This window comes from Stegostoma tigrinum, chromosome 21, assembly GCF_030684315.1.
Source record: "Stegostoma tigrinum isolate sSteTig4 chromosome 21, sSteTig4.hap1, whole genome shotgun sequence".
NCBI lineage: Eukaryota > Metazoa > Chordata > Chondrichthyes > Orectolobiformes > Stegostomatidae > Stegostoma > Stegostoma tigrinum.
Window position 1 is genome coordinate 8,519,337 of NC_081374.1, and position 12,144 is coordinate 8,531,480.

General features: G+C 42.7%; 1 protein-coding gene across 2 annotated transcripts in view; it reads right to left on the reverse strand.

Moving 5' to 3' along the window:
- The window catches only part of cntn2 (contactin 2), a 213,938-nt gene that overhangs the window by 101,334 nt on the left and 100,460 nt on the right, over window positions 1-12,144 (reverse strand). For both annotated transcript variants that reach the window (XM_048553134.2, XM_048553132.2), the window contains exon 6: window positions 9,352-9,561. In XM_048553134.2, coding sequence (XP_048409091.1) covers window positions 9,352-9,561 — 210 coding nt within the window. The remainder of the gene's footprint in view (window positions 1-9,351; window positions 9,562-12,144) is intronic.

A 12,144-nucleotide genomic window follows, 5' to 3' on the forward strand; every position in this document is an offset into this window, starting at 1 on the left:
ACGCTGCAGCCTATGGGTTATAATTAACAAAGATTAGGATTTTCACTGGGCAGCCCAGTTCTGAAACTCCCCAGGGTAAGAGCCACACTGTTCACACGTATCTTGTGATGTTCTTTGCAAATAAAGAACTTACATCTATGACTTCTTGAATGAAACGGCCAAAAAAAAACTAAAACAGATGGAGTGTTTCATTGGTGCACTGGCGTATTCATTGACGTGCAGCTTCTTTTTGAGAATTTCCATCTGTTTTATTGGGCAACATCACTGATCAACACTGGAGTCACTGATCACTTAGCCTGCTTTCTGCAACGGTGTTTGCTGCATTCCTTTTAGGATCTGCACATCATAGCCAACAACAAAACAATAAAACCATCTTTAATGTAACAAATTATCTCACAGTAGAATACAAGGGTGTTGTAGCTTAAAGTTTGAATCTATAGAATGTTGGAAATGTTATAGTACAGAAGGAGACTGTTTCACCCACCTTGTCCATCCCAACCCAAAGAAACTCAAATGCCCTTTCTAATCCCATCTTCCTGCGTACAGCCCACAGCCCTGCACCTTGCAGCACTTAAGGTGCAGATCCAGAAACATTTTGGAAGAGTTTAGGGTCTCTGCCTCTAGCACCAACTCAGGGCAGCAAATTCTAGTTACCTACCACCCTCAGCAAGGAAAGAATTTTCCTCACGTGCCCTTTAATCCTTCTGCCTCTTAGCTTGAATCTATGACCCTTGGTTTTTGAATTGTCCGTCAATGGAATCAGGTTCCTCCTTTCTACTCTATCTCTACCTCTCACAATTTTGCATACCCGAGTCTTGTCACCCCCCTTCAGCCTTCTCTGTTTCGAGGAAAACGGCCCCAGACCCTGTAATCTCTCCTCGTAGCTACAATTCTCCAGCCCTGGCAATAGTCCATTAAACATTCTGTGTGCTCTCTCCACGGTTATTACCTGTTATGTGGTGAGCAGCATTGAACACAGTACTCTAGCAGAAGTAGAACCTGCAGAACCTGACCTACAAGAGGTAGTATTCCGATTGATGACCGAAGGTTTGGTCACAGAGGTAGGCTTGTAGGTATGTCCTAAAGGAAGGATGGAACATACACAGGTAAAGAACGAATTCAAGAGCCTATCACATGGGAAATTAGGGTCACTGACACCAAAGGCAGAGTGATCAAAATCAGAGATATACCAGAGACTAGGTTGAGATAGAATGGGGGATTTTAAGACTAGGGGACACATTTTTAAAGTGAAAGGAGACTGATTGAAAAGAGACACGGGACGGCAAACCTTTCACATGGAGGGTGGTTTGCATGTGATATGAGATTCCTGAAGAAGTGGTGGATGCAAGCGCAGTTACAACATTTAAAAGACACCTAGATAAGTACACAAATAGGAAAGGTTTGGAGGGATTTGAACCAGAAGCAGGTGCGTGTGACTAGTTCAGATAGGGATTATGTTCAGCATGGACGGGTTGGACTAAAGAGTCTGTTTCTGTGCTGTATGATTCTATGAGGTAGGGAGGGCGTGAGGTTATGGAGGAGGAATTCTGGAAACAAGAAAATAATTTTGTCGCACTTCAAGTGTTAAAACCTGGACGGCCTCAGGCCAAAGGCTGGAAAGTGAGGTTAGGCTGGGTGTATCGTTTGTCTGCTACTGCAGGCATGATAGACAGAGTGGCCTCTTTCAATGCTGGCATGAATCCATGATTCTGAAACTAAAACCTTTGCTCAACTGGAGAAGATCATCGAGCACAGGGGTCTGATTTAAATGGGACTTGCTTCGAGTTAGGATTCTTTAGGTTTGAGCTGAGATTTGGATGATCTCCAGTGCAGATTAGGTCAGTGAGAAACAGCCATCTCTAGAGGTAGGAAGGCATTGTTCAGGATTTCAATAGCTGATGAGCTGAGGCATAGGAAGAGTTGAATGATATTATTGAGGAGCAAATAGGTGACGATCAAGCTTTCTCTTTTTATTTCAACACTTATAATCTCAACATGATCAGCAGTTTCTGGCCAATGTGATAGATTCACATTCAGTATGTAATGCATATAGAATATGTATCAGTTCATGTATATATGTATGTTTACGTTTGTAAAAATACATGCACTTTATACAAAGGAGAAAAGACTTGTATTTAGACTCACAGGATCATACAGCACAGATTTCCCAGCCCAACTCATCCATGCTGACCATGTCTCCCAAACTGAACTAGACCCACTTGCTTGTATTTGGCCCACATCCCTCTAAACCTTATAGAAACTGAAAGAACTGCAGACACTGTAAATCAGGAACAAAAACAGAAGTTGCTGGAAAAGCTCAACAGGCCTGGCAGCATCTGTGAAGAAAATATCAGCGTTAACGTTTCAGGTCGAGTGACCCATCCTCAGAATAGTTCTGAGGAAGGCCACCAGATCGGAAATGTTAACTCTGGCTTCTTTTCTTCATAGAAGCTGCCAGACCTGCTGAGCTTTTCCAGCAACTTCTGTTTTTGTCCCTCTCAACCCTTTCCAATCCATGTACCTGTATATGTATATCCATATACCTGTAATCTTACTCACCTCTACCACTTCCTCTGGCAGTTCATTCCATCTATCCACCACGGTCTGTCTGAAAAAGTTGCTCCTCATGTCCCTTTTAAACCTTCAACCTAGTCCCTCTAAGTTTGGACTCCCCTACCCGAAGAAAAAAGTTCACTCTATTCATTTCAATAGGCAGATACATGAATGGGCAGGGAACAGAGGGATACAGATCCTGGGAAAATAGGCGATAGGTTTAGATAGAGGATCTGGATTGGTGCAGGCTTGGAGGGTCGAAGGGCCTGTTCCTGTGCTGTAATTTTCTTTGTTCTTTGTTCATACTCCTCATGATTTTACAAGTTTCTAAAAAGTCATCCCTCGGCCTCCTATGCTCCAAGGAAAAAGCCCCAACCTGTCCCTATGACACAAAACTTCCAGTCTTGGTTATATCTTTGTAACTCTTTTTCGCAACCTTTAAAACATTTTTGCATCCTTTATCTGGAAACTTTCACAATCTCAGGGCAACCCAAATATGTTTACTAAACTCGGAATGCTTTCTGAAATGTAGTCACAATTGTATGTGTACAGCAAACTCCCACAGAGTATACTGTGATAATAATGAGACAATCTGTTTGGTGAGGTTGAGTGATACATATTGGGACAGGATAGCCAGGGGTAATTATCTAGCTCTTCTACTGCTGTGAAATTACATCATAGAGTCCCTTACGTCAATGGGAGAGAGCAGAAGGAGTGCTGGTTTAAATCCTCATGAATGGTGGTGCATCTGGCGACACATTAAAATCTCTCAGTACTGCCCTGGACTGTTTAATTGTGTGCTCAAGTCTTTGCTGTTAGTTCATTCCCCAGGAAAATGAGGGCAGAGACACCTTTCTATTTCCCAGATGACTTGATAATCAAACCAACTCCTCTCCCACTAGCCTAATATTGTGCTTCTAAACACTATGAAGGTAAGTACTTAATGTGTAAGATAGCAATTTGCTCAACATCTGTGGTTATGATAGCTAAAGGGTATGAATCGATTGACTCTTCTTGCATTCAATCATTAGACTGTGATAGCGGCCTCCCTCTATTACTGGTTTCTCTGCTTTGAGTACACATTATTCAAATGTATACAATGACGTTACTGGAGACAAAAACTGTGATCAATTTTGTTGCCATCTCAGTATCACCTATTTTACATTAGCTCACAAAGCCAAAATCTACGTAACGATGGTGTAAAATACAATTGCCAAATCTTTACTTGTGAAATAGACAGGTACCAAGAACTAAAATTGAGCTTCGTTCTCTGCTCAGAGGTTACAAGTACAGTGAAATTCAACACTAGGTTATTAAACTTTTCACTGGCGATGGTTCTAAAGTGACAATGGGACTCCTTAAGTCAGAGTCAACCAGCACAGAAACTGGCCCTTTGGCCCAACTTCCCCATGCCAACCAGGTTTCCTAATCCGAACAAGTTCCATTTGCATGCACTTGGCTCACATCCCTCTAAACCTTTACTATCCATGTACCTGTCCAGATGTTTTTTGAATGTTGTAATTGTATCTGCTGTTACCACTTCCTCTGGCAGCTCACTCCACATATGTGCCAGCCTCTGTGTGAAAAAATTGCTCTTCAGATCCTTTTTAAATCTTTCCCCGCTCACTGTAAGCCTGTGCCCTCCAGTTTTGCACTCCCCTACCCTGGGAAAAAGGCCTTGGATATTTGCCTTATCTATGCCCCTCATGATTTTACTAACTTCTATAAGGTGGCCCCTCAGCCTCCAATGATCCAAGGAAAAAAGTCCCAGTCTATCCAGCTTCTCCTTATAAATAAATCTTCCATTCTTGGTAACATCCTTGTAAATCTATTTTGCATTCTTTCTAGTTTAATCACAAAGCAAGGCAACCAGAATTGTACACAGTACTGCAAATGTGGCCTCAACAATGTCTAATTTCAATCTAATGGAACCTTTCCAGAATCTAATGAATTTTGGAAAATTAGCACCAGCTCATCTAGTACTTCATTAGCCATTTCTTTTAATATCCATTGGGACTCAGACTTATTAATCCACCATTAGTTTGCTTGATACAACTTCCCCAGGGATTAGAATTTCACCATGCTTCTCCCCTCCTCCACCTCCAGATATCCAGGTAATACTGGAACCTTTTTAAAAATACCCTGATAGCAAAGACAGAAGCAAAGCATTTACTCATTACATTTGTCATTTTTATTATTATCTCACCTTTTAGAGAGCCATGGCTCACTTTGCTTACTCTTCACTTTTCATGGAATCAGGCAGGCCATTTGGCCCATTGAGTTCCTCTGAAGGGCACCCCTCCCAGAACCACCCTATAATCATGAATTTCCCATGGTTTATCCACCTAGCCTACACCCTTAAACTCTTATGTATGCTTATACCCTCAATTGACTACTCGGAGATTGCAATAATACAGTAAAGGTATTTGAGGCAGATAATTTTTGCTGGTTTATTGAGAGTGCTGACTCATAAAGTGCGAGTTAAAACAAAGTTTGCTGCAGTTGAGGATATTGTGGCATTGAGGAATCTAAAAGACATTTAACACACCTACCTATTAAGCATCCTGGATGCTTTGGGACAATATAGCACAGCTGACCCACCTTACTGAGGCATCTTTGGGCAGTGGGTGGAAACCCACTTAGACAGTCACCTGAGGCTGGAATTGAACCTGAGTCCCTGGCGCTGTGAGCCAGCAGGACTAGCCACTGTGCAGCCCTTTACAGGTACTCCTACAGAAACACTTTCTGTCCACGTGCTTTACATTTCATGGTGACTTCCACTCATGTTTTAATTTATTTATTCTGATTAATCTTTTAGTCATTCACAGTCATTCTTTGCATTCAGACTGATCATGTGATCTGTCACACCCCTGCACTGGAAGGAGAATTCTCACTATTTCATCAATGGCGGTCTGTGTGTTTTGTTATTTCTAATCACTAGTACTTGCCTCACTAACTCACTCACAGGAATATTGTGCCCAGTAATTAACATTTACAACCACAACAATAGCTGCTCGAGGAATTGTTGCTTTAACTGACTGGGTGGAGTACCTTTGGTAAGCATACACATTAGCGAGCTGGATTTGGAGGTGCCTGCTGGAACGGGTGAGATGGTGGGCTTGGATGGAGTGTCGTATTGGAGACCACATGCTAGCCTCAAGGTGGAGGAAAAATTGTAAGCAATTAGGCCAGTGATGGGAATGTAACAAAATAGGAGACTCACTGTTGAGCAGTAAGATGCTAATTGGGAAATGAAACATACCATCAGCCTATAATTCAATTGGAAATCAACATGATTTAATCCTACCTCCCTACTTAATACCATTCACACATATCTCTTGTGCTTTCAGTAACCTGCCCAGTGAAAGCTAGGTAGTTTTATCTTGACTTGCCGCTGGGGTCATTCATACAAACTTATGAATTAAAAGCCGCAATTGGCTACTTGGTCTCTCTACACTGTTCATGGTTGATCATGGCTGGCCTGATTATTTTAATGTTATTTTTAGGTGCTTTTACCTGACGTGGCAATGCTCGTGTAACCTCATGTCACATAAGCAACTGTGGCAAAGTTTGTATTGACTGGTACCTATGGGACCAGGAATGTATCAGTTGATCAAATATTCTGGTTGATCAAGAGGTACAAATAAATAACACACACACACTAAGAAATCAAAGTGTAATGCAGGGGGTATACTCATCACTGTTGTACATTTTTTTACAGTACAAATCACTCAAATAGTAATACAACTTTGTCTTAAATACAACTTAAAGGCAGACAGCCTTCCCGCTTATACTCTCAATTGACTACTTGGAGATTGCAATAATACAGTAAAGGTATTTGAGGCAGATAATTTTTGCTGGTTTATTGAGAGTGCTGACTTATAAGGTGCCAGTTAAAACAAAGCTTGCTGCGGTTAAGGATATTGTGGCATTGAGTAATCTAAAAGACATTTAATACAACTATCTATTAAGCCCATTCATTAGAATATGACAGTAAGGACAGAGCGGCATAGTGCTAGTAGAGTGTCCAGCTTCAAGTGATTCCTGGGTAAGACGGTATCTGAGACTGTTATACTCTCAGGTCTCATTCTATGATACAGTGATGATATTGCGAGCTGTCTCTCAAAGTTATACAGACATACTGACTGAGAGACGTAACACAACGTATCCCACTTAGATGCCTCCGCTCAATAAACTTTCATCCCCTTGCTTATCAAGAATCTATGTACATCTGTCTTAAAATTGTTCAAAGACTCTGCTTCGCTGCCCTTTGAGGAAGACAGTTCCAAAGACAAAGCTCTATAAGTAAAAAAACACTTCCCTTTTTTTAAATGGATAACCAATTACTTTTGACACCTCGTTCCAGATTCTACCACAATAATAAATGTCTTTGCTGCATCTGCCCTACCAGGGCCCCTCAAGCCCTTGTATTTTCCATGATCCTCAGGCCCTGAGATGGGACTTGAAACAGGAGTCTCTGGTCCAGAGGAAGGCGCATTACACACCACGCTCAAGACATCCATATATTACCACCGACAGCCACATCCAGTCAGATTCTATTAAACATTGGCAGCAAGGTGGCTCAGTACTGCTTAGCACTGCTGCCTCACAGGGACCCAGGTTCAATCCCGCCCTTGGGCGACTATCTGTGTGGAGTTTGCATATTTTTCCTGTGTCGGAATGAGTTTCCTCCAGGTGTTCTGGTTTCCTCCCACAATTCAAAGATGTGCAGGCTAGGCGGATTGGCCATGATAAATTGCCAACAGTGTTCAGGGATGTGTGGGTTAGGTGGGTTTGGGGGGATGCTCTTATGGTCAGTGTGGACTTGTTGGGCTGAAGTGCCTGTTTCCACACTGTAGGGATTTTATGATCTTTCTGTGAATCAAGTTGCCTCTTAACTCTTCTAAGCTCTTCAAGACACAATTCGAGTCTATCCTCATAAGACAACTCACCGTTCCAAGAATTATTCAGGTAAACCTTCTCTGAACTGCTTCTGATGCATTTATATCCTGCCTTCAATAAGCAGACTGGTCAAAGTACTCCAAATTGGTCATTGTCATGTGCAGGTAGCTGAGTGACAGAGAAATGGACTGCTCTGAGGGATGTGAGTTCCCTGCAATCTCTCAGCACGGAAATTCAGAGCCCATTTGGTTCCAAAATTTAAAAGGGCAATGCACCACATGTGGTACAGAGGGGTCACCCCTTAAAGTGGCTTCACATCTGGGTCCCAAGATCTAGAGGGACCTCGTGCTCCAGCTTTAGAAAGTCTTTTTGAGTGGGACCAATGGGCATTCAGATGTTGCAGGCCTGAGCTGCAGAGCTTTCTTTAAAACCATTCAGGGCAATTTGCAGCTCTAGGGCAGAGCTGGATGCCCTCTTAGTAGGGTGTCCCCTCCATTATGGGCATCTGGTAGTGCAGGCTTTCCAATGTCAGAGCCCCCCTGGGCCAACATGATCCGGTGGTAAGATTGTGCCACAATCAGTTTCCTGCCAAAGAATTTGCTTCAGCTGACTGCCACATGCCAGTGGCAAATTCCTGATGGCTTTTGTACATGTGCCATGGAGCTAGGGCTAAACACAGCTCATTCTGTCTCCCTAAGTCCGGACTTATAGCTGTTCAATAGCGAAGCCACTGTTGCTGAGCCAGAATGGACATAACTGGATAATTGTCAAACCAATCAGAGCAGGAGATTTTGCAGTTGTGTCAGTGATTGGATTGAATTCTATATAGAATTGGTCTTTCGTAACCATCCTGCACCAACTGCATTCTGCAGAAGAGACCATCCTGCTTCTATCTGGGGATGGTTTCCTGAGTTCTGTTTGCTGCAGTTTGTAGAGACTCCATTTGAATGGATACTGGAGGGTGGTAGCTACAATGAATTGCAGAAATAGACTCTGTTCAGAGAGTAAATGGATTGCTCTAAGATAGACTTCTTCCTGATTCATTCACAAGATGTCAGTTTTGCCAACTGCGTCACTGACCTTGTCATTCCTTGATTGCCCTGGAGAACGTGTTGGTGAGTGGCCTTGTTATCCTGTGGTCCTTGTGGTGTGGCTAGACGCAGACTGTTACAGGGAGGGAGTTCCAAGATTTTGACCCATTTTGACCTACCCTCCCAATATAGCCTGAGGCACACTCTGTGAATACCGTTCCATTCTTCCTGCTAAATGCACCTGCAAACCAATGTGAGTTGCACAGGTGATAGTTTATACTTGCTTTTCCCTCATTCAGCTTGTCAACTTTATCGACTTTCTCAAGAAGCATTTTTGAAGGACCAAGGAAACAGCTCATTATTTGTCATAAACCACTGTTTGCCTGTTACCTGTGGCTGACTTCAACTCTGAGGCTTCAGCTTACTGAACAAGCATTTCATTGGTACATGAGGAGGCCATTCAGACCTCTATGTGTCACCTTGGTTGCATCTACCTGTAGTGATTGTAACGAGGTCAGCCAGGTGGATCTCGTAGAATATGAGTTCCCTGATTGGGGCTGTTAATTGGGTCAAATCAGGGAGCTCTGGCTGACAGATATAAACAGGACAGTCAGAGGTTCTTGTCACTCTAGGAGCTGATTCAGTGTTTGCTGCATCAGAGTCATGTGCTATGCACATGTGACAATAAAGCTAATTCAACCATTCAAATGGTGATTTGGTGACAAGATACCGTCCTTCAGAGTTATTTCACTACCGCAGCCTAATGATTCTAGTTTTAGTTCCACATTTAATTCAGTTTACCTTAACTTCAACCTGTGCCCACTGTTCCACAAGCGAACTTTAATGAAGGTAAAAAGGGACTGACCCACAAACTGCACATTCAGTGGAATGGCCTTGCTGAAGACGCTTGTTGTGGCGTAGTCAATGTGACTAGTGAGATAGCAGGAGTACATCCCAGTATCAGAAGTCTTCGCTTTGGCGATATAGAGATTCCCTGTCACCTGCGAGATGAAGTGACGATCATCTGGCATTACGAAGTTTGGGATTTCATTGATAAACCAACGATATGTGGGAGCTGCAATGCAAACAAACATGAAGAAAAATGATAAATCAATCCATTTGTCAGCATTTCAAACAAATGACCACAGAGTAACCATTTGAATAGGATTCACTGGATCAAAATGAAATTGGAGTATAATGTTAAATTCCTGAGAATCATTGCTGCCTGCATTGACTGTAAAAATAACTGGTACCTCCTGTACTGGTAATAGAACATAGAACATTACAGCACAGTACAGGCCCTTCGGCCCTCGATGTTGTGCCGACCTGTCATACCGATCTGAAGCCCATCTAACCTACACCATTCCATGTACGTCCATATGCTTATCCAATGACGACTTAAATGTACCTAAAGTTGTCGAACCTACTACCGTTGCAGGCAAAGTGTTCCATTCCCTTACTACTCTCTGAGTAAAGAAACTACCTCTGACATCTGTCCTATGTCTTTCACCCCTCAATTTAAAGTTATGCCCCTTAGTGCTCACCGTCACTATCCTGGGAAAAAGGGTCTCCCTATCCACCCTATCTAACCCTCTGATTATTTTATATGTTTCAATTAAGTCACCTCTCAACCTTCTTCTCTCTAATGAAAACAGCCTCAAGTCCCTTAGCCTTTCCTCGTAAGACCTTCCCTCCAGACCAGGCAACATCCTAGTAAATCTCCTCTGCACCCTTTCCAAAGCTTCCACGTCCTTCTTATAATGCGGTGACCAGAACTGTACACAATACTCCAAGTGCGGCCTCACCAGACTTTTGTACAGCTTCACCATAACCTCTTGGTTCCGGAACTCGATCCCTCTATTAATAAAAGCTAAAACACTGTATGCCTTCTTAACAGCTCTGTCAACCTGGGTGGAAACTTTCAAGGATCTGTGTACATGGACACCGAGATCTCTCTGCTCATCTACACTACTAAGAATCTTACCATTAGCCCAGTACTCTGCTTCTGGTTACTCCTACCAAAGTGCATCACCTCACACTTGTCTGCATTAAACTCCATTTGCCACCTCTCAGCCCAGCTCTGCAGCTTATCTATGTCTCTCTGCAACCTACAGCATCCTTCGTCACTATCCACAACTCCACCGACCTTATTGTCATCTGCAAGTTTACTAACCCATCCTTCTACACCCTCATCCAGGTCATTTATAGAAATGACAAACAGCAGTGGACCCAACACTGACCCTTGCGGTACACCATAGTAACTGGTCTCCAGGATGAACATTTCCCATCAACTACCACCCTCTGTCTTCTTTCAGCAAGCCAATTTCCGATCCAAACTGCTATATCTCCCACAATTCCATTCCTCCGCATTTTGTACAATAGCCTACTGTGGGGAACCTTATCGAACGCCTTGTTGAAATCCATATACACCACATCAACCGGTTTACTCTCATCTACCTGTTTGGTCACCTTCTCAAAGAACTCAATAAGGTTTGTGAGGCATGACCTTCCCTTCACAAAACCGTGCTGACTATCCCTAATCAATTTATTCTTTTCTAGATGATTATAAATCCTATCCCTTATAACCTTTTCCAACACTTTACCAACAACTGAGGTAAGGCTCACTGGCCTATAATTACCAGGGTTGTCTCTACTCTCCTTTGCTATCTCTACTCCACGTTTGCTATCTTCCAGTCATCTGGCACTATTCCTGTAGACAATGACGAGTTCAAGATCAATGCCAAAGGCATGGTCTTGAAGGGGTTAATCTTCATGTTATAATGTGCCTACCCATTTTACTAATGTCATGCATGCTCTGTGGGTGGAGACAAGAAGTTCTATTCTAGCTTTTTGGAGGGACCAGGTGGACGCATAACTCCTCCTTAAGGTCCTAGTAATCATGCAATAAGCCACCTTGGTGGAGGCAGTTTCAACTGAGGCACTCAAAAGGGGCTAGGATGGTTATCTGGATAAAAACAATGTACAGGACCCTGGGGAAAAGGCAGGAGATTGGCAATAGACCCAGCAAAGGCATGATGGGTTGAATGTCCTCCTCCTACACTGTAACAATGCTGTGATTTTCTGTTACCTAAGAACAGTACATCTTCTGTAGATCCACTACGGTGCTGTTTGCTCAATCAGTATCACAAGATATTCCAAAGACAAAGCCAAGTCAAAGGAGAACTGATGGCTGTGAGCTACTGTGAATAAACTTTACCCTTCCCTTACCCTTAACTTGACTGGTAGAGGTGGTGGATGGTAACCCGGATTGGTCACCTGGAAAATACCACGTGGCTCTTGTCTCCATAGCCCTCCAAATAGATTCCTCGTCCTTATCAAACATTTATCTAATTTCCTTTGCTTAAAGTTCCTCATCAACCAGCTTCCAAGCACTGTTTTCTAGGTCATGGCCATTCGTCATGTAAAAAAGATTCTCTCATCTGGTTGTTTTGCCACTTATCTGTGTCCTCTGGCTTTTGACAGTCCTCAGCGCAGAAACATTTCTCTCCAACCACTCTATCAAATCCCTTCCTAATTTTACACCCATCGATGACATCTCCCTTTAATTCTCTGTGAGTAAGTACAATGGCAGGATATTCAATAGTTAAAAATATAAAATGTCTGTGACAAACAAATCCTATTAGCACTAAGAAAGCCT